General features: G+C 47.6%; 2 protein-coding genes across 7 annotated transcripts in view; both read right to left on the bottom strand.

Moving 5' to 3' along the window:
- The window catches only part of MAPRE1 (microtubule associated protein RP/EB family member 1), a 35,205-nt gene extending 23,978 nt beyond the window's left edge, over positions 1-11,227 (bottom strand). For 3 of the 5 annotated variants that reach the window (XR_004034027.2, XM_030830921.2, XM_030830920.2), the window contains exons 1-2: positions 11,154-11,227; positions 6,082-6,205 (exon numbers count right to left, since the gene is read on the bottom strand). Coding sequence is in view for 4 of the 5 variants with exons in the window: in XM_030830921.2 (XP_030686781.1) it covers positions 6,082-6,202 (121 nt within the window). In the remaining variant the exon portion in view is untranslated. Of the gene's footprint in view, positions 1-6,081; positions 6,206-7,485; positions 7,505-11,153 lie in introns of those variants that run through there. The other 2 variants (XM_060284898.2, XM_060284899.1) reach the window with 2 other exon arrangements.
- Positions 11,228-16,433: 5,206 nt separating this feature from the next.
- DNMT3B (DNA methyltransferase 3 beta) overlaps positions 16,434-23,351 on the bottom strand; it is a 37,342-nt gene continuing 30,424 nt past the window's right edge. The window contains exons 19-22 of one of the 2 annotated variants that reach the window (XM_030830912.2): positions 22,704-22,789; positions 20,088-20,157; positions 19,229-19,347; positions 16,434-17,867 (exon numbers count right to left, since the gene is read on the bottom strand). In XM_030830912.2, coding sequence (XP_030686772.1) covers positions 17,726-17,867; positions 19,229-19,347; positions 20,088-20,157; positions 22,704-22,789 — 417 coding nt within the window. In that variant the 3' untranslated portion in view covers positions 16,434-17,725. The remainder of the gene's footprint in view (positions 17,868-19,228; positions 19,348-20,087; positions 20,158-22,703; positions 22,790-23,351) is intronic. The other variant, XM_060285120.1, reaches the window with a different exon arrangement.

Raw genomic sequence — 23,351 nt, 5'->3', positions numbered from 1 at the left:
TCGAGACATTTTAACAAGTGAAACATAATCCTATTTTAATTTTAAAAGCAAGAAACAAAACCATACAACATTGTGTGCTTGTATTTGTTACTTACTGCAACAGTCTGTAATAGCAATAGACTGGAAACAAACTAAATGTCCATTAATAGGGGACTGATCCAAGGAAATTATGGCACTACACAGCCATAAAAGAAAGGAAAGTGGCACCTGCTACATGCATATGGAACACTCTCCAGAGTGTTCAGTGCAATTAAACAGTACCACTTGTGTAAAAGGGGGGAAGAGAACACACACACAAAACACAGACAGATGGATGTTTCTGCTTGTATACACTCTCTCTGGAGGCCACCCAGCTGATAACACTGGTTACTTCAGGGTTGGGGAACTGGGTGGCTAGTAGATGGGCTTACTTTTCACAGGGAGACTTTTTGCTGTTTATCTTTTTGTTCCTTTTGAATTGTAAACCATTTGAGACTTTCAGTTATTCAAAAAGTATGTCAATTATGTTTTAAAATTATAGAAAATACTGAACGTACAGCTAAAATGAGTAACCTTGGGCAAGCTGTTTAACTTCTCTGTCTCAGTTTCTCCATCTATAAAATGGTGATGACAGTCCTTACCTCCCCCCCACCCCCCACACCGAGGTTATATAGGTAAAGCACTTTAGAAAGTGCCTGGCCTATAGTAAGAGTTCAATAAATTAAACCATAATTAGGGGGAAAAAATGCAGCTAAAAGATAACAATAACTATCACTTGTGACAATACAGCAGATTATGGTTTTCTTCTTAATGTTTCTATGAAGAAGACCTCATTACTTATAATCAGAAGAAAATAAGTTTCTTGTCTCTTGCTTTAATTAACACCAAGAGGTACTTGAAGAATTAGGCAAAATAATTTAAAGAGGTACTTCCTTGAGCAGAGAAGTGACAATAAAAAATGGTCTCTTTGAAAGGCTGCAGACTATCTGATACAGTAAAAGAAGAGTGGGGGAGGGGAGCCTGCAGGGAACGTTAGGAGGCCACTATGGCAGCAGCCTGCAAACTGAGAAGGGGTTACAGCAAAAGACCCTGCAGGAGACACAGAGAATTTTGTGAGTTAGCCTAAAAAGATGATTCTCAGGCCTGCGACACTAGAAGAATGGTGGAATTATGGCCCAAAATGGAGTGTCTGGAAAAGGGAGCCCAACTTGAGCAGAAAACAAAATGGGTAAGGCCTGGTCAGGCTCTTGGTCTCACTCTCAGATCAGCTCTGGGAGCAAGACTGACAAGCTATTTTATATCAACTTGAGGGCTGGCAGGGCCCCACAATGAGCTAAGAAAAAAGGAAACCTAGCTTTTGCCTGGGAGCATCCAAACACCTCTTCTACTCTGTACAGCACAGAACTGTGAAGGAGGTCAGGATGGAGGGGAGAAGGCAAGGAAGGGGGATCCAAGAACATTCAGTGAGGGCCACCTGACATGTTCAGAGCACCACGCTGAGCCCTTGGAAAAGCGCAGAGGGGCCTGATCGTGAACTGGAATCGAAGGAAGAGAGGAATGGAAAGCAAATGGCACCCCCACCCCCATCCCTTCTTTTGGGCCACACTGCCTGGCTTGCAGGATCTCAGCTCCCCAACCAGGGATTGAACCCAGGCCACGGCAGTGAAAGCCTAACATCCTAACCACTAGGCCACCAAGGAACTCCCTTTTTTTTTCAGCATCCCCCTTCTGACACAAGCGATCCCATCAGAATCTTTCTCTGTGATCGGGGTTTTTCCCTTGATGACTATCTTTTCAAAATACTTGACTAACTCTCCAAAACAGAGAGACTACGGAATGTAATGAATCCTGAAACAAGCGGCCACTCTATCACTGAAAGTCATCCTCACCTTATCTCACTACAAGGCTAAGCAATGGCTCACTTCACTGTTGGAGGCAGGGAGCCCACAATGCTGATAAAACCCAGCCATTTCACAGGCAGCCAGCACATGAGTAGTGTACGACCTCAGAGCTTTGCCCTCTCAAGGGAAAAACCTATTCCTACCTTTCAAAGCTTGGGCTTGGTAGAGAATTCTGATCTGCATGACCCCCTGCTCATCAGAAGTAAGATCAGGAGGGACCAGGCTCCAGTGTTAAACGTCACTCGGATTCTCCTCGGGCCTCAGTGAACACGAGAATCTGAGGAGCCTCACTTTCTCTCTGACTCCAATCCCCAGGCAGCAGACCTTTTTCAGGGACACGGTGTCTGCGGCTCATCCTGTTTGGTCTCATACTGGAAGCTGAGACCCCATTTCCTACACGTCAATGTGAAACACAACACAACCTTCTACATACTCTGAGAAAAGTTCCACACGGCTTTCAAGAGGTGAACTAGCTGTGAACAGAAGTTTGTTTATAAATCACGTGCATAAGTATTCTGCACTGGGACTTCCCTGGTGGTTAAGAATCCACCTGCCAATACAGGGGACACGGGTTCGAGCCCTGGTCTGGGAAGAACCCACATGCCACAGAGCAACTAAGCCCGTGCACCACAACTACTGAGCCTGTGCTCTAGAGCCCATGAGCCACAACTACTGAGCCCACGTGCCACAACTACTGAAGCCCGCAAGCCTAGAGCCCGTGCTCCACAACAAGAGAAGCCACTACAATGAGAAGCCCACTCAACGCAATGAAGAGTAGCTCCCACTCGCTGCAACAAGAAAGGCTGAGCGCAGCAATGAAAACCCGACGCAGCCAAAAATAAATAAATAAATAAATTTTCAAAGAAAAAAAAAGAAGTATTCTGCACGTTCTACTGGGGAAAAGCCCTTTATCTAGGATAAGAAAAATGGCAGGCAGCAGGCAAAGTTGAAACTCTTCACAGATTTTTAATGAGACAATATCACTATAAATGATAATATGTAATTTACATTTGTTCAACTCTCCTCCAAATGCTTCTTTTAAAAGACACAGCATGTATACAGCAGAAAGAGTATAGGCTGTGTGGTCAGAAAGATCCTGGGTTCAAAATCAGGCTCTATAACGTCTAAGCTGTGCCCCGCGCAGTCTCCTCCTGTGTAAAACGAGAATGTGTCCTGCCCCTTGAGAGATCGAGGTTCACCTCAAGGGTCTGGTGCAGAATCAGTATCTGAGAGCTATTTTTACAGGTGAGCCTCACAACAGCGCAAAAGGTGAACCAGATCCTACTACCCCAGTTTATAGATGAGGAACCAGAACATTATGGGACTTGGGACTTCCCTGGTGGTCCAGTGGTTAAGACTCCGTGCTTCCAATGCAGGGGGTGTGGGTTTAATCTCTGGTTGGGGAATTAAGATCCCACATGCTGCACGGAGGAGCCAAGAAATAAAAATAAATAAGTAAGAATAAAATAATTTTTTTTTTAAAGTTATGGGGCTCGTCCAAAGTCACATGGCTCAGTGCAGACTGAAGTCTCTTCATGCCAAGTCCTGACTACTCATGACAGCTCCCTGTCTGAATGAGCCAAATCTGGAGCCAGATCAGCACATATACAACTTATCTACATGTGAAAAGAGATCTCATTTTTGAATTAACTAAGTGAAATACATCTTGGAGTATATTTATAATAGAAAAAGGTAATTTTTAGGGAGAAACTGCTGGTGAAAAAGCTGGCTCCAAAGAAAACTAAGATGACCTCATCCCCCCCATTAATCACCAGGCAAACAAGTGCTTTAAAAGCCTCCAACAAATGGGGATGTGGCAGTGAAACTGAGGAAATTAACAGAAAGCAGGGGGAAAGCAGCACGGATCTAAGACTAACAGCCAGTGCCTAAGACTAACAAAGCAACTGATGTTTAATAAGCATGACTCCTGGGCAACCCTGTCTCACTGTACAACTTCACATCTAGCCTCTCTGACTATCTATAAAACTGAGATTAAATCTCACAGGGGAGGGATTTCCCTGGTGGTCCAGTGGCTAAGACTCCACGCTCCCAATGCAGGGGTCCCAGGTTCGAGCCCTGGTCAGGGAACGAAATCCCACATGCCACAACTAAGAGTTCGCATGCCACAACTAAAGATCCCTGGGCACTTCCCCGGTGGTCCAGTGGTTAAGAATCCGCCTTCCAGGGACTTCTCTGGTGGTGTAATGGTTAAGATTCCACCTGCCAGGGCTTCCCTGGTGGCGCAGTGGTTGAGAGTCCGCCTGCCGATGCAGGGGACACGGGTTCGTGCTCCGGTCCAGGAAGATCCTACATGTCACGGAGCGGCTAGGCCCGTGAGCCATGGCCGCTGAGCCTGCGTGTCCGGAGCCTGTGCTCTGCAACGGGAGAGGCCACAACAGTGAGAGGCCTGCGTACCGCAAGAAAAAAAAAACTTATGTAAGAGAGAAAAAAAAAAAGAATCCACCTGCCAATGACACAGGTTCGACCTCTGGTCCAGGAAGATCTCACATGCTGCAGAGCAACTAAGCCCGTGTGCCACAACTACTGAGACCGCATGCCACAACTACTGAAGCCTGTGCGCCTAGAGCCTGTGCTCTGCAACAAGAGAAGCCACCAAAATAAGAAGCCCGCGCACCGCAACAAAGAGTAGCACCGGCTAGACGCAACTAGTGAAAGCACACATGCAGCAGTGAAGACCCAACGCAGCCAAAAAAATCAAAAAGAATCCACCTTCCAATGCAGGGGACACGGGTTCGATCCCTGGTCAGGGAACTAAGATCCCACATGCCGCTGGGCAACTAAGCCCATGCGCCGCAACTAGAGAAGCCTGTGTGTCGCAAAGAGCCCACGTGCTGCAACTAAGACTCGACGCAGCTAAATAAATAAATGTAAATAAATTTAAGAAAAAACCAAAACAGAAACAACAAAAAAACGAGGTATGCCTGTACACTTCTACAATCATCTGAAAGTTTACAAAACTTAATTAAAAAAAATGCTGCATGCTGCAACTAAGACCCAACTCAGCCAAAACTAAATAAATATTTATTTTATAAAAAAAGAAAAAAGAAAGAAAAGTTGGAAATAACCTAAATGTCCAAAAATTGGGAAGATATTAAACAACTCCACCATATCTACAGAAAGAAATAGTATACAGCCATTAAACGTAATTATTTCCAAGACAGTGAAAGAAACTAGAGAATATCCACAATTTAATGTTAAGTGAAAAAAAGCTGGAATATATACAAATATATATGTGCACAGAAAACACCCAATCAGTGGCTTTCTCAAAATGAAACCACCGGCATTTTTTATTTTCTTCTCTCTAGTTTTCTAAAGGTTATACAATTAGTATAGACAGAAACAGAACATGTTTTTGTTCTTGTTTTAAATCATTGCCTCTCTGCCAGATTCTTAGTAAACAGTAGGTCAATAAAGTTGTGGCTGAAATGGCAAACTTGCCTGAGTTTGGGCTTGTGCTACTTGGGAATAAGAAACGCCACTGAGGGCTTCCCTGGTGGCACAGTGGTTAAGAACCTGCCTGCCAATGCAGGGGACATGGGTTCGAGCCCTGGTCCGGGAAGATCCCACATGCAGTGGAGCAACTAAGCCCATGCACCACAACTACTGAGCCTGTGCTCTAGAGCCCGTGAGCCACAACTACTGAGCCCACATGCCACAATTACTGAAGCCTGCACGCCTAGACCCCGTGCTCTGCAACAACAGAAGCCACTGCAATGAGAAGCCCACGCACCACAACAAAGAGTAGCCCCCACTCGCCACAACTAGAGAAAAGCCCACACGCAGCAACAAAGACCCAATGCAACCAAAAATAAATAATAAATAAATAAAAAAAGAAACACCACTGATAAACTAATATAGAACTAGAACAATTATAATTATTGTCCTTAAATAAGTCACTTCAAATTGGATGCACAACAGTGCAGATGGAGAAGCTGGGACTAAGCTGCAGGCCTCAGAATGGAGCCTCTACAGCAGGAGATGGTAGACACACAGGCCAGAACAGAGCACGCTCTTTTTAAGCACAGTTCCTCTCAGAAGTGGAATCAGGGCAGAGCTGAAAGAAACCGGGCAGCCCCAACGCAGAACCTGAACCTGCACCTTTTGCAATCAGATACGGGCCTGTGCATCCCTGAAGGACCCGCAGACTTTCCTGGAAAAGGGGCCTACTGATTTCTCTTACCTGAGCACAACTGTTCAATCTTTGTCAGATTCAACTGCAGAGACTCATTGATCCAGGCCAGCATGTCATGTCGACTGAGGTTATCACTGGTGACCGACGTTGAGTACACATTCACTGCCATCTTCTACACATGTGAGGAAAAGAGAAGGACTCGTGTTATTGGGCAGCAAAAAGGAGCAAGCATTTCCTGGAGTCACCAGGGCAGACCTGTGGGGACACTCAATTTATAAGCCTCACCTTCTTCCCCAACAGGCCAAACCAGAGACACTAGGATTCCAGCCACAAGCCTGGATTTCCATGAATAAACATGACCTGAAATGAAATACCCAACACCAGCCAGCCTAAAATTCAGGCCCCGTTTTAATGTGATTGGCATAAAATTTTAAGCTACAAAAGACATTAAGTAAAGGAATGATTGTTTTACGAAGGGAGGCTGATGCACAAGCAAAAATGTTCTCTGCTTAGAAAACGTCAATCCAAGTTTGTCCACTAACATATCAAAATGTTTACACCAGTTTTCTTCAGATGGTGGGCTTTTGTATTAATTTCTCTTTAGTTTCCACTATAAAGTTTTCCAAATTTTCTTTAAAGACTATGTCCACTTTTATAATCAAAAAAGTAAATTACCTTTTCAATAACCTAAGTACTACAAGGTGTTGGCAATGACCTCACAGTGAAGAGACCTTAGTACCAATTCTCTGCTGAGCCTCCTGAAGACAGGGCATCTGAGGGCCTACTAAGCACCAGGAGCTTAGCAGACACTTGTCACTTAACCCAACAACTCACTGCAAGGCTCACTTTATTCTCCTCATTTTACAGATAAGGAAAAAGGTGCAGCACAGAAGCCCTAGGAAGTGGCAGCCAAGTCTGCCCGGCCCCATCATCCACATTCTTTCCCCGCCCCTAGAAAATCTGCCCCTCACCTTTCTGCCAGGCTTTCCAATTCAAAACAACAAGCACAGAGAAACACATTAACTGAAAATGTTTACCAAGCACTGTTCTAGGGGAAACAGATATGCAGGAAAGACAAGTTGCCTGTCCACAGGAAGCTCACTTTCTAGTATAAGTCTGACACTGACCACATACACAAATGTCATTTCAGGCAACCATTTACATAATGAAGGTGGAGGGGAATGTGGTCAGGGAAAGCCTCTCGGAGTTGATGTTTGAGCTTAAGAATGAGAAGGAGGCAGCCCCGCGAAGATGTGGAAGAAGGGTGCCTACAGGCCAGTGAGTAGAGGGATAGCAGGAACAGAAGTGGGAGAAGAAGTGAAGAAGCCAGATCCTGTTAGGACTGCAGGCTGTGCTGAGGAGTTTAGATTTTATTCTTTAACTGTTAAGGAATCCATTGTGGGGATTTAAGTGGGGTAGAATCACACTCTCGTTTAAGTTTGAAAAAATTACCCTGGGACTTCCCTGGCAGACCAGTGGTTATGACGCCATGCTTCCACTGCCAAGGGTACGGGTTCGATCCCTGGTCGGGGAACTAAGATCCCGCTGGCACGGTGTGGCTAAAAAAAAAAAAAAAAGAAAAGAAAAAGAAAAAAAAAGAAAAAGATCACCCTGACAGCTGGTGGAGAACAGACAGTGGGAAGGGAAGACTCAAGCAATATGAGATAAGGGGAGGTGTATCCAGATCTAAATGAAATCCCTGGGCAATTACCATGAGGACACATGACTATAAAATATTAAATTTCAAGATGATCTTGACATTTAAATTTTCCTCATTTCATGTGACATCAATATGACCAACAGGAGGAAAAAAACTCAGAGCAAATTTGGAACCACCATGGGCCGCCATGCTCTCTTGTGGCCCTTCATTCCTTCACCTAGCAACTAGCTAGACTTCCACGTGTCTCCTGCACGCCTCACGAGACACACAGCTACAGAATGTGAGAGCCAGAAGATGAAGATCTCCCATCCAATCCCCTTTTTATGAACAGAGGTGACTGCGGTCTAGAGAGATAAATGACTTGGCAGGTCTGTGCCCTCACATCCCACATTCCCCGCAGCACTCGGCACACTGACTTGCACACAACGGGCTCAGTAAATGCTACCTGTTTTCAGGCTGGCAGGAGAGAGAAAAATGTGTCTGTGTAAACTCTTTTCAGAAAGCAAACTATCAACACTATTACTTAAACTCAAATGAGAAAACCACATTATACAAGGAGCCAATACAATTTAGTTCCTAACTCCACTGGGAAATTAATCCCACAGCACTTCATTCAAACCTCTGCAACTGTCATTACCTCTTCATTTCTGAATCACTCCCGGATGAGATCTGGACCAGTAGGCAATTTGCTCCATACCAAGAGCTGAGTATCTGAAGCCTGGGTTTGAACGTGAGGCTGTCACTCGTTAGTTGTATAACCTTGGGCAAGTTACTTAACTTCAATACACCTCAGTTATCTTGTGAGTTAATGCTACCTATCTGAAAAGGGTGAGGTGAGGTTTAAATGAGATAATGCACAAAAAATTATTTCGTATTAAACAAACAAGCGCCAGGGCGGGGAGGGACCTTGTCTCACTCATCCTCCTATCTCCAGCGCCAAAAACAGTGCCTGAGACTTGCCACCACCATCTCTCATCTCCATCCACCACAACAGCCATCAAATTAGTCTCTAACTCAAACTGTTTTTACACAGCAGTGAGGGAGAATCTTCTGGATCAAAAATCAGACCAAGGGTCTCCTCTGTTTAAAATCCCCAAATGAATGAATAAATGAAATGCATACTGTGCGCAAAATGCTATTATCAGGTACCAAGGTGAGACACATCCAAATAAAAACCACCACGGTCCCAGGCTGAGCACTTGTAATCTATTTTGGTGACATTCATATATACATACATCGGGTAATGTGTGTGTCACGCTGCCATAAAGTGTAAGCAGCTGGTTAAGCCACGTGTGTCTCCTGACCACACCCCAGCTCAGAAAACATTAATGGCCTTTCATCATCATATAATTCAAAACTCTTTCATTAGCAGTACATTAATACCTGGCCCCATGTGCTCTGCAAACTCTGCAGCCACTAACCCCACTGGGGTTAGGCACCCTGTAGATGTGCAGTAAACATCCACTAACTCAACTACTTAATTGGCTCTTCCAGGCAATCAAAACAGAACCCAATTCTCAGAGCCTCAGCTACAGCTCGTGACAGCTCACTCTTCCTCTACAAGGATCCCACTGCTTGGCCTCAATGGAAGACCCCATGACCATCACGCAAACCTCACCCCCTTAAAAGGCTCCTTGATCCATGTTTCAAGTGCCTTGAAAAAAGCTCCCCCTTGCCTCTCCAGGTACCTCTTCTCCTTCAGCAGGTCTCCTAGCAGGCCCCCAAACCCACTTTGATTCATTGATGGCTGATGAGCACCTATTACTTTCAAGGCACCATACTGAGCCCTATGGAAAGAGGGGGAGGAAGGTGCCACCAGAAAAAAAGCAATGTGACCCTAAGTAAATACTTCACCTTTCCGGATCACAAAGAGCTCACCTGTAAAAGATGAACAATATCTTCACAAGGTGGTGGTGAGGATTAAATGAGAATCTGAGTGAAAGCACAGCATGTCCTAAGCTTCCTTATGTGCCAGAAACCACTACACACTTTGACACACCACCGCAAAGGGCACATTGGATAAAACATGCCCTCTAGATCTGATCCTCAGGGAGGCAGCATAATACAGAGGTTAAGGGCCTGGACTCAAGAATCACAGACGGGCTTCCCTGGTGGCGCAGTGGTTGAGAGTCCGCCTGCCGATGCAGGGGACACAGGTTCGCGCCCCGGTCCGGGAAGATCCCACATGCCGCGGAGCGGCTGGGCCCGTGAGCCATGGCCGCTGAGCCTGCGCGTCCGGAGCCTGTGCTCCGCAACGGGAGAGGCCACAACAGTGAGAGGACCGCGTACCGCAAAAAAAAAAAAAAGAAAGTCACAGACGTGGATTCAGCCACTTGCTGGACACCATAAAGCAAATCATCTCTCAGAGCCTCAGTCCCCTAATTTGTAAACTGAAGATAATAACTCTTAGAGACAGTGTAATATTAAATGACATAATGCCACACAACACCTGGCACACAGCAAGTGCCCAATTAGCAAACAGCTATTATTACTACTCTTAGAGATACCCCATTACAGAGGTGGATGGCAGGGCCGGTGTACCTTCCTTCAACAGGCCTCAGGAGTCTCATTCCCAAAATGGAGGAGAAGCCAAGCTCTGCCCTGCAGCACCCCAGGTCAGCTGTGAAGCAGGGACTGAAAAAGCACTGTTCATGTCACCCTGTTATATTATCTTCCCAGTGAGCATATAAAATTATCTTTTCCAAGTATTAATTTTCTCATTTCCTGTCTTCCCACCATAATGTAGACTCCTAGAAAGCAAGTCTTTGCCCTCCTGCTCCTGGGTGTATAGCCAGCGCTTAGCACAGTGCCTAGCACCTAGTGGACGCTCAACAAATACCGATGAAGAAAGGAGGAAGTCCAGTGAGCTGGCCTGCTTTTTGCTTTTTTGCTATGTACCACGACGAGAGCTTTCCGCATGTAGTATCTTTGTCCCCCGTTTTACGGATGAGAAAACTGAGGCCCAGAGAGATTAAAACACCTGCCCAAGATCGCACAGCAGGGAATTCAATACAGGTATGAATCCAAAACCCGAACTCTTAATCAGGCAGCACCGTCTCCTACAGTGGGGGTCCTCAGAGCTCCCAGCAGGACCCACTTCAACTACACACGCCCCCTACCCGGCACAGCCACCCCGGAACCTCCTGCCCCCGCCGTCCGGGATCCACGCCTCCGCCGCAGCCCATAAGCCCCCACGCCGCCGAGCAGCAGCCCCCACTTCCGGCCCGAGGCCCCGCCCCCCAGCAGAACGGAGAGCGCGCGCCCCCCAGCCTGGCCCGCGCGCTTCCCCCAGCTTGGCCCGCGCGCGCCGGGTCACGGCCCCGCCCTTCCCCCACCCGGCCCGAACGGCACCGCTGAGGGGAGCGGCCCGAGCACCGATCGCAGAACCCGCCAGCTCTACCCGCCCCGAGGCCCGCCCGCCCGCCCCCAGCCGCCGCCCCGTGCCCGCTAGCCGGCTCACCGGCTCTCGGCTGGACCGCGTCCGCTGCCCGTACCCGGCTCCGGTTCCGTCTTCGTCTCGTTCAAACCGCCTGACCCCGCCCGCCCGCCCGCGCGATGACCTCACACGCACCCCCCCGTTACGCGCCGACGTAAAGGCTCGTCATCGCCCGCCGGCTCCTTTTATAGAGAGGGACTAAGCCGCGCACTGGGGGCGGAGCCCGACACTTGATCGACGGCTGGAGTGCCCAAGGGGCGGGGCGCCGGCTGCCGGGGCAATGCAGCCGCGTGGTCTGCCGCAACCAATGAGATCCCTCCTCGTGCCGGTGTGACTCCGCCTAGAAGGCGGGATCCAGTTACAAATTCTACACCCCCAGTAGCCAAAAAAATTGGTTTTACAATGAATTTCTACAAAAATGAGTTATTGGATAAAAAATAAATCAATACGGGCTTTGAGGAAGGACTTAAAAGTCACCTCAGAGACACATTCTGTGACTATTCTATCTAGAATGACCCTACAACCTCATCATCCGTTTTTTTCTTAGTATAATCATCTTGTTTATGCCTTTATTGTCTGCCTTTCCGTTAGTTCCACGGAAGCAAGGCTTTTCTCAGTCCTGTTCCCACCGTGTCCCAGAGCCTGATACAGAGGTTCTTAGTAGAGACTTGCTCAAAGAATGAATTACACCCACTTTACAGAAGAGGAAACTGAGTGTCAGAGAGGTCAACTGCCCAGCATCACAAAGACCGATCCAGGTTTCTAGCTGGTTTCCTTGTCCAAATATCATTTATTCTTGTGTTCAACAAATATTTATTTTCCCTGATCAATCAGGCCCTAGGATTTTGGTGATGACCAAGAACCAGACATAGCCTCTGAGCTCTTAAAGTTTCCAGTCCAGCAGGGAAGGCAAAGCACATAACTAATTACACATCACTGTTTAATTACAAACCAGACAGTGTTAGGCAGGAGGAGGCTGTGGCAGGAGTGATGGCACCTGCATTGCAAGAGGTGGGGTCCCGGAGGCCTCTTCTGGGCTGGGTCTCTCCCTCCCCTGAGGCCTGGAGAGATGTTCAGGGAAGAATAGGTTGGGGAGCTTGGGGTAGGAGCTATTTATCAACTGGCCAGGAGGCACTTCAATATTTTAACCACCAGTATACAGCTGGGTAGTCTCTCTGGTACGCAGCGCTCCAAGAGTGCAGCATGAGACCTGACCTCACCTGAGGAGTATGGGAAGGCTTCTCAGAGTTGATAGTTGTCCTAAAATATGAGACGTTAACCCAGCACAAGAGTAAGGGTAGGAATAGACAAACAAGAGGATGCAGCAAAGAGCCCTGTAACCATATGATTACAGCAGTAGTAGTAATATTAGCACTATAGTGAATTGATACGAAGTCTGGATAATTGAGTAAAGATATTCATAAGTGATTTGGGCAATATAATGTGTTATCATCTTATACACAAGGACATTAAGTTTCCAACAGTTTCAGTGAATTTCATAAGTAGCAAAGCCAGCAGGCCTGGATTCAAATCCTGACTCTGCTAGGAGTTAGAATCAAATGATGTGTGTAATGTTCTTAGACCACTCCTAGCACATAGTGTGTGTTCAATAAATGTTAGTGATTTCGAAGTCCCTTTCGATTAATGTCAACGTTCAATTACTGTCAACTGTTCTCAGCAGTACCTAAAAGCCATTTTGGGTGGGGGAGGAATGGGTGTGGGGAATGAAAGCCAAGTCAAGAAGAGCCTCAAGTGCCAGTCTAGAGTTTGAACCTGGTTCTGGAGACACAGGACATCACAGGTTTCTGAGCGAGGGCCTCTGAAATAAAACTCATCTACCCTCCCAGGAGACAGCTCCCCAAAGAGCGAGGGTCACGTGATCTCCTCAGGCTCCACCCTCCTCCCTGAGGCGGTTAGCCAAGGTTGTCTGGGTCAGATTAAGCTTTGACTGAGAAAGGCCAGAGGGTAAACAGAAAAAAGAACTTCCATCCAGCAGGTGAAATTTGGGAGACTTTACTATGCGTCTTTAAGCTACCGTTTTAAAGTATGAGGTAATCTCATTTTCCCAGATAGATATCGTGAGTCTCCTCTCCGAAAACAAAACCAAAACACTATAACTTCAAGACCCGAGTTTTCCAAATGTATGACAAGATTATTGAACTAAAAAATGGTGTCAGGTCTCATTTGCCTTGAGGACCTCACAAGCTCATGGAGGAGAGGACTGCAAAAGTAAGAAATGATAATACAGAGTGCTTTGTGCTGAGATGTATTCTTCTATCTGTCCACAGGGAAGGAGGGCTCAGATTAGGGGATGTCTCTTAATGCTGCCTAGAGTGGAGGCAAAGGAGGCTTCCTGGAAGAGGTGAGAACTGGAGGACCTGTCTGGCAAAGTGGAGAAGGCTGTTCCAGGCAGAGAACAGCACATGCAAAGACTCAGAGTAAGTAGCCCCAACTCCAGTAATAAAGTTAAACAGAAAGAAGGAAGAAAGGAAAGAAGGCAGAATGGAGGGAGGGAAGGTAAGCTGGAAAAAAGTAAGAAGGGAAAGAAGCAAGAAAGGTAAATTGTACCATAGGCTGCAAAGGCCAGCAGGTAATTTCAGGATCCAAACACACACACACACACACACACACACACACACACACACAGAGAGAGAGAGAGAGAGAGAGAGAGAGAGAGATGCAGGTGAGACCAATAGATTCACAGAACAGATTCTAACTTACACCTCCTTTGCCACTGGCTGTGTGGCCTTGGGTATGTTAGACTTCTGAGCCTCAGTTCTCTTACCTATGATCACAATAATCACTGCCTCACTTCAGGGTTGCTGGGAGGATTCTCTAACAGCAAACAATAAAGCAGCCGCCATTTACTCCGCACTCACTACCCGCAAGCACTCTGCATGTGCTTCACAGACACTGAATCATTTGATCCACACGTCAACCTTATGAGGTTATTATCTCCATTTTACACTGGATAAACTGAGGCACAGAGTGGCTATGGAGCCCATCCAACGTCACAAATAAGGAGGGGGTGAAGCCAGGAGAGGCATCCAGTCTGGCTGCAGAGAGGAATCAAGGATGAAACACAGGCCTGGAACAGAGAATCCCTCAAGAAGCAGTTGGCTGGAAAACCAGAGGGACTGAGGTAGAGTGGGGCACCCTCTCTATCTAGTGCTCATCCCCCACCAAACAGCCATGGAGAAACTGTCCAGAGGTCAGTCCCTGCACCCCCAGGCAAGATCCCTTCCACAGGTCTCTTGAGTGCCGGATGCCAAAGCCACCCCCATCAACTCTCCCTAACAAGGAGCACGGGGACCCCAATATGATGGAGGGGAGGGGGGTGACGGACACAGTTTCAATGCCAGATGCTGCTGTTGCTATAGTTAGCATCTGAGCCCAGCTCCTTTGAAACACCTAGGTGAATACTACCTGTCCTTCCTTTTTAAGACTTTAATACATTAATATTGGATGTTACCATCACTACCAGCACCGTCATTAACACTGCATTGATTAATGGGTTTCGTTATCACATGTGAGGGCTTACTACGTGCCAGACACCAGGCAAAGCAATTTACCCGGATCACAGCCTTGAACATTCACAGCAGGCCTAGGAAGTAGGTAGGATTTATGATTCCCACTTTTATAGAGATGAAAAATTCCAAGGGTCACCTGCCCAAGTGATACAACATGCCAGACCCCAGATACAGCCGCAGGCAACTGGAAGGCTTTTTCAGAAAAGGCCTACTTGTGGTGCAAACCAACTACTTCCCCAAGATCAGAATTTTCATTACATTCTCCATTTGGCCCCAGACCTGGGATCACTGCTATCCAAACCTGGCCCCCATCTTGAGAAAACACAGAGAACTGCCCCGGCAGCCCCAACAAGGTCTCCCCGCTAGCTTGCCCACAGGGAGGCCAGGACACCCAAGGGCCCCTCACCTGAAGAGCTAGTTCATCTCCTCTCTTGGGGTTTTGAGGCCGAGGCCGTTTATTTTGCTTCATCCTGGCCTGGCATTTGGTGCAGTACTGTATACAAGATGGCTTAATAGGGCAGCCAAGGCCCCTGGGGCCTGAACACCTGAGCAGAGCGCCAGCCTGGCTCGGCTTGCTAATTGACAATCGTCTCACCATGGCAACTTGCACCTGAGCTGTCCTAGCCCAGCAAGTGCCTAAAAAAATAGCTGGTTTCTCATTCTCCAACCCTGGACCAGACCCTTTCTGAACTTGGCCTTATTAAGGCCCATAACTCCAATCATGGAGGTGGCCATGATTATAACCTATCTTATGTGAAGAAACAGGTTCAGAGGTGCCAAGTCCAACTGAGGCTCAATTGATACACTATGTGCATCCCATTTACACACCATTCTCCCTCTGCACACACCAGCTGACCGATATTAACCTCTGGAGAGCTATTGAAATCAGCTCCTTTGCCCTGACCCATGCTTAGAGATAGTGAAATATGAGGATTATGGCATGATGGGCTCTGGGCTTGGGACACCTGGCTGGGTGGCCCCAGGTAAACTTTAAGATGGAACTACTGAAGGGAGTTGCAATGTTAAGCTTAAGCAAGATACACATTCCACCCAAAGAGCTGGGGCCACTGGCAGCTATGCTAAAATCTCGGACCATGGGCCACTCCCAACAAGTCCCCTCACTGACTGTGGCTGAACTGTGATATGGCAACTTGGGAGCAGTGGAACAGGGTGCAGGGAAAGCCTACAGAGGGACAAGGAACTGGAGGATCAGCCCTGGGATTCTTGAGTCATCTGGACCAGCTACCCAAGAGCTGTAATAATCTGGAGATGGCTGTTCCAGACATCAAGGCTTTAAATGAACTCAAGCACTCCAGTTATTTGTTTGGGGAACCAAGATTTAGAAACCCATTCACTAGCCGAGATTGGTTCTTGGACCAGAAGCATGGAATTCTCAGGCTCCACTCCAGACTTAATGAATCAGACTCTGGGGATGGGGCCCAGAAATCTCCACTGAACAAGCCTTCCAGGGAACGCTGATACATTGGAGTTTGGGGACCATGGCACTAGATTTGGGGGTCACCGTGGTACTTATGTACTGGGCTTGTTGATGAATGACCCTACTGCGACCACCCACCTTTCCACTTTAACCAGGCCCTCACATACCCCACCCATCTGACCTGCAAAAGAACAAAAGGGACACCAGACTGTTAGAGAAATACTGATTTTAATTCAACATAAGGTAAACTCTAGGCATCTGTCATCTTTCAGCCTAAAAATTAGCAAAACTGTTGAAACAAGGCACAATTTTTCCCCATACTTTGTTACATGGCTCCAGTTACAAAAAAAAAAAAAATTATGAAAATGTTAAAACAAAAATAGATGTCTGAGATTTAAAAAAAAAAGTGTATAAAAAACCTCCCACAAAACCTGTCAACATTGTTCCTTAGTCTACAAAATAGCACCAGTAAGAAGAGTAAAAGGTGTTAAAAACCATTACGACAGCATTTCTGAAATGCAGCTTGTCCAACCTCCCACTCCCCCTAAAAACGATTTATCGATTTATCATGGAATAAAAAAGGACTTTAAAATCTCTGGAGGGAGGGTCGAGCTTTTATTGCAGTTTTCCCCCTGCAGTCTCTTAGATGAGGGGAAAGTGCGAGGAATGTGCTTCTGCCCCTGGCTGTCACTGCTGAGTTTAGAGAAGCCTAAGGAATTGGGGTGTCATACTTCTAATCTGGGGACCTGTGCCTGCATAGTAGTCTGGAGGGTGGGGGGACGGGTGGGGGGCGTCTTACCTAAGCCTTCTCCTCCCCCCTCACACGGGGAAGGGGGGAAGACAGTGAGAAGCCATACCTGTCTACACAATACATGGCAGCTTATAACCCAGCGCACCCCTTCCTGAGCTTCCAGAGGGTTGTATTGCAGTCACTGGGAGGGATTTAGCTAAGGGTAGCCCTGCCCTTGGGTTTATGGGGAAAAAAAATAGCCCTGAAAGTGATGATGATGTCATCCCGGCTGAAATCACCATCCTTGTGGAAAATACTCTAAATGGGCCCCGGATCCCAGCCCTTTATACTGAGGCCAGGGGAACGTGCCGGGGAAAATTCAAGACAGACATGGACATCATGTCCTCTTCTGCTAGCCCTAGAAGAAACCATCCTAGGCCCTTAAAAGGTCCCTTAGCTACATGTCTACTGCCACACACTCCTGGAAACAAGGAGCTGCAGACATTTAAAAAATTAAAGTCTTGCAGTAACTGTCTTGGGTGATTTTTCAGCATTAACCTGAGTATCGGAGAGCTGTCGGCACTGTGGTTTTGGTATCTTAGCCATCGTTTCTCTGAGCGGTAAACCCAGGAGGGAAAAAAAAGCCATCTTACTACCTATTTCAAGTTTTAAAATTTTAGAAGACAAAATGAGCACCGTGTCTGGCCGCTCCGAGCGGCCAGGTCTGAATTGTGCACAAGGAGATGGCACCTCGGGGTCCCCCTGCCAGGAGGGGACAAGGCAGCTCTGCTCCCGACGAGGTACTCGGCCCGACCCCACACAGCTGAGCTGGGAAGGGCAGAGCCTGGGTGCACCTCCTGGGTCGTGGCTCTGCCCACACGCCCTGGTGCCTGGGGTACTATTCACAGGCAAAGTAGTCCTTCAAGGGGGCGAAGAGGTGTCGGATGACAGGTACACTCCAGGACCTCCCGAGCAGCTTCTGGCGGGCAACACGGCCCATGTTGGACACATCTGTGTAGTGTACGGGAAAGCCGAAGATCCTGGGGGTGGGGAGGGGGGCACCAGAGTGAAAACACAGGGAGTCAGATGTGCCCCCTCCAGCGTGCTTAACGCCTCTGGGAGATCCTCGCCTCAGCAGCCAACGTGGCGCTGCTCTTCCTGCCCTTTGACCCGTCCCTTCCACCAGGCCCACCAGGCCTTCACATGAGCCCTCTCTTGAGCCCCAGAGGCCAGGCCCACCAGTTCTTCAGCACAAATGACTGTCATGAGGGCATCGTCCCTCTCTGAGGGCACCTGTCTTGTGCACGCCCCTACACTGACTGGCACGATGCTCCTGGCACATAGATGGTGCTCAGCGGACCTTTCTCAAATGAATGAATGCCAAGATGGCCGGCCAGCCAGCAGACTGAAACAGACCTCTCTTCAAACCACACAAGGACAGAAGCTAGGCAAATTGCCTTAGTAAGGAATAAGGACACTCACATAATGGACCTATTTCCAATCATCAGATGCTCAGATAATTTACTGTGAGTAAACTGAGGCATCCTGCACTTTCTTTCCTTCTTCAAAGCAAACTGCTGGATCAAGGGCCAAGCTGGACTTAACGGTAGATGGCAACCCAATATACCAACAGCCTCCTGAATGGAACTCTACCACAGGTCTGGGAAGAGGCTACAGATACACGGGACCTCATTCTTTCCCAGGTTTCCAATCTAATACCACAAATTAAACCAAGAAATAAATCCAGTTGTAGAACTAACATATCTGGAATGTAAATACTCTTACCAAATAACCACAAAACACAGCCAAAAATGTAAAGAGGAATACTCGTAGCCCTTACTGCATTCTAATCACAATAACAAAATAAAACAAAAGGAGTGAGAGAAAAAAAATTAAACACAGAACAGGAGAAATGAAATCTCAGAGCTGCTTCCCTGAATCAAAATAGACACGCTACCAACTTAGTCAAATAAATGGATAAGGGAGAAGACAGACTGTGGCTAAGGAGGAATCAGCTTAGAACAAGCGACTTGGCAGGAGGAATCCTGAGAAAGAGCAACGGCATGTCGGCGGGGTGTCCTGTAGCTGGAGCCTCATGCATCCTAGTGTCCCAGCATGGTGGGGCGGGCAAATGCCAGGGCAACACAGCCAACATAGACAGATGTGCCGTCTCACGACCTCATGTTCTGGATTCCTCACCACCACAGCCCTTTTGCCATTTCTGCTAGGAAATAAGCACTAACTGAAAAGGTTACTCCCAGCCCTGCTAACATAGAAGGTCACTGAGACCATGTGGAATTAAGGCAAGCACGTGCCCATTCGCACTGCTGGCCTTAACCATGTTTTCTTCCCCTTTCTCTCTATCTGCTTGATTCCCCTTTGCACGTACAGCCTTGCTCACCTTTCTAGCTCAGTGCACCACAAAACATCTTCTTTGCCATTCATGACAACAGGGAAAAGTTGGTTTTTCCCCTGTCTGATCGAGTTCGACTTGGTGGTTATTGTCTGTACTTTCTTTAACTGGAGAACAAAACGACATCATGGAGTGAGCACAGAATGAAGGGTTCTGGGTCAAGGCTCAGAAGCAGGTAAGGGAAGGAGGAGGGAGGGTGGGTGGCAGAGAGAGAGTGTCAGGGCCGGACTCTGAGAGGGAATGAGAAAAGGAAAGTTGGAAGAACAAGAACACTCTGTGCTTCCCACAAACACCAAGAAGTTAATGAACAGGAAGGACCAGCCTCAGAGAGAACAAGAGATAAACAACAAATGACCAAAAATGAGATCACATGGGGGCCAAGAAAACAGAGTTATTGATCAAGCAAGATTAAGCAAAATTAAAAGTCCACCCAGACTGTAGAGGATGGTCAACCAGGGTTTGAATGAATGGAGCTTAGCTTAATGGAAACATTGAAAAGTACGTTTATGGAGATCTTAATAGAATTATCCATGACTTAACCGTGGATTTTTTTTTTTTTTCCTGCAAAAGTGTACTCATTTCTCACTGGGAGGATGAGCTGAGTCTCTGTGGAGTGTGCCTTCACAATCGGAAAGTCTACTTGCCTTTTCTCATAGTGATTTGTTTATCAAGAACCTCTCCTACGCTGTACTTTTAGACAGGATAGAACAATTATGTGGGGAAAGAAGCCCAGCACCAGGGAGTCACGTGGGGGGAGGGGCAGGAACAAATTGGACACCAAGGTCAAGTCCCGATTAGAGATCACCAAGTGCATTTCCCAGTGGGCCAGGCACAGAGCACATCTTACCTTTGCTGTCCTATTGAACTCCAGGCAGTCCTGCAGCTCGAGTTTATCATTCTTTGATGCTATCACAGGCCTGAGAACATCCAAAACCCATTACTTCCTACCCCCTGGAAAGGGGCCTTGGCTAGGTGCCTCCCAAGGTGGGAGTGAGAGCCCAAGCTGCAAAATGTGCTCTGGCAGTGAACTTTGCTACAAATACATGATAAAAATGGCCCTGGCATGAGCACGAGCCTGTGTGCTGAGCCAGGGACAGACTAGCCCCTTGATGGCGGCCGGGGGGCGGGGAGCCCAATGTCCAGGAGTGAATGCTCCTCCTTCCCAAATGTTAACAGTAGTCAAAGCTCCTTCACTGAGGGGAGCAGGATGGGGAAGCACATTGTTGGAGGAGGCAGGAGATGCCTCAGTCTCAGCCCCACGCTCGCTGGCTGAGTGAATGACCTTGAACAAGTTCTGCCACCTCTCTGAGCCTCAGGAGCTTGGATTAGGTCTTTGTGGGTCTGCTCACTCCAACTAGCACATCAAAGCCATGATTGCTTGCTTATTGCTGGAGTGCAGCCTCAGGAGGCTTTAATAATGGGTCCAAGTGAAGACAAAAGGTGGTTCACAAAAGGACTAAAATTAATTCCCCCTTGTAACTGTCACCACTGAAACCTGCAAAAGCAGAGAGAGGAAAACAGATGCTTGAGAAGGTGAATGGATAGAACTTCAGAAAATGAAGTGGTTAAGCAGGTCCAGACCAGAAAACCAGCAAAAGGTCTGAATGCACAGAGTTGATGAACACCACAGCATCCCTGTGTAAGCAACTCCAAGGCCAAAAAGAAATCAGACGTAAGATTGGATATGGTGCCCGCAAGAGGGGCCATCGAACACAGAATAATGCCTCGCTGACCTCACCCTCTCTCCATTCCCAACTCTTCCATGGACCCAGGGGAGCTAAGGGCTCACAGCCCTGCTCTACCTTCTGTTGATTCTAGGACTGAAATCTTAACAACCAAGATGTTTGGTCTAAAGGCTGGATTTGGGTCTGTGACCCGGGGTTGACGCTGGCCGAGTCATGGATCCTGCACAGCCCACCTGTAGCAGTTCACTTCTCATCCCAGCTCAGATAGTGCTCAGCAAATCCCATTATCTAGAATCTGATCCCTCCCTGTAATCCCACAGGACACCCTCCTGGAGCCACTGCTCTCATTGTGTTCAGTGCATGTGGATGGTACCTCTTGAGCACAACACAGTTATCAAAGTCAGAGCCCTCCTCCTCTGAACAACACCTCAGCTGCCTCCCCACTTCTGCATTCACCACGTGATAGTCTAGTCTTCCACCAGAAACCCTGAGAACCAGAGACACAACTCATCTCATCCGCTTAAAATCTCACGTGCACTCCTGGGTCAAAGTAAATATGTGTTGCCATGACTACAAGCCTCACATAATTTGGCCCATACTTCGGAGTTCTCAGCCCTCCTCTCACACCCACTCCACACCCACTCCCCACCCCTGGAACACTGTTCTCCAAGCTGCTCTGCGAATGCCCGTCACTGGCCTCCCTGATCCTCTCCCTTCTGCTCTCAACTGCATGTCTCCACTCCATCACTTTGGGTCCTGCTGGGATGAGAAGCCTCCCCATCAACTCTTCCAGTGCCCCCTCCAATCCTGACCCTGAAATCATTTGTCTTCTCTACGCCTCCCTCACTGGCTCTGTGAGAGCCAAGACTGACATCTAGTCACCACGGAACTGGCAGCAGGGACAGAAGTGTCTGGCAGGGTGACAGCTCAGGAACGGAGTGAATAAGTGGAGTTCATTCCACACATGAACATTGCACCATCTGATGGGCTGATAATGAAAATATAAGACATCCAACAGAAATCCCAAGCTATTCCAGTACCTTCTGACCTCTGTCCACACTTTGCTAAATGTCTGAAAGTTATGTTTCCAACACTCCCTTTTAAAGAAGAATTTTTTTGAAGCTAACTCATTTGCAAGTTATATTACCATCACATTTGGTATCTTAATTAGAAGGTTGGCCTCCGTGAAGCCACATAAAGGAGACAGTTAACCCACAGCCAAGCCACTTGCCTTGTGGCTCTCAGCATGAAAGGACTAATGAAAAGTTGGGGAAAGATCTCAGTCAAGAAAATCCAAGGGAGACAGGCTTTGGGCTACCAATTGTTATCTCAGCTCTGCCACCTGATTGGTCACCACAGGCCTGGTCCAGGGATCACTTCCTCTCAGGGGCGGGGAGATTAAGTTCATTTCCCAATGGACCGTAACTGGGAGGAGAGGTGGGGTGTAGAAACGTCAGCATCCCTCGCTGGGAAGAAGCCTGCTCCAACACATGGCACTTTTAAGCACCAGGTCCCTAGGCAGAGCAGAAATAAACGTACTGAGGAATCCTGACCTGAGATTCTCAGGTACACTTGGTGTACAGCCTAACAGGTTTCAACCATAACCCTATGGTTGAAGGGGTTGGTCTGAAGCAGAGGGTGAGGCCTTTTCTCAGCAGAGCCAGCTCTTTCTACAAGGTTCCAATGTGTCTCTCTCATAAGAGTCGATGGTTAATGGCTCATACCGTTAGTTATATTTAACTTGGCTGTTACCTGCCCCACTCGGAGCCCCTTGTTACCTGTTCATCCCGGGCAGGTTGCCCCAGAAGTATCGGGCTCTGTGAGCAGCAGACACTTTGATGGCATCAATCATCACTGGATTACACTGCAGGGAGAGAGAAGGGCAGCTGCTGGGAGCCCATGGCAGAATGCAGGCGGCAGACAGGTGACATGGCAGTCCCCTGGCTGTGGAGGAGGCATGGTTCCTGTCAGGCAAGGGACAGACCAATTCCCCTCAAGAATCTGACTGAAGGACATAGCTAGTGCCCCCAAATTAATGGTGGGGAAAGAGACCAGATCAGACCGGCAGGTTATAGGAGAAAGTATCCCCTGGGGCACGCCATGTTATTACAGAGTGTACTGTGTACAGTGGTAAAAGCAACTCAAAACTGAAATCCAGCAGGTTGAGGTCCTTGTTATGGAAGTGCAGTGTTGGCAAAATCTGACTTCTGCCACTGGTTGGTCAGGTTCACAGGGCATGAGGGAACTGACCAGCCAGTTCTATAACCTCACTAGCAGAACTTTAGCTCTAACGTTGGGGGGAAATAAGTATGTACATAAAGTATTTACTACAATGCTTGATGCATATTAAACGGTAAATAATTCACTTGCCCATGGTCCCTAATGTAGAGTTTCTGGGAACAAGTGTGAGAAGAAAAAAAAAAACT

The sequence above is a fragment of the Globicephala melas genome, chromosome 15, assembly GCF_963455315.2.
Source record: "Globicephala melas chromosome 15, mGloMel1.2, whole genome shotgun sequence".
NCBI classification, from domain to species: Eukaryota; Metazoa; Chordata; class Mammalia; order Artiodactyla; family Delphinidae; genus Globicephala; species Globicephala melas.
This window is presented reverse-complemented; position numbering and strand designations above follow the sequence as displayed.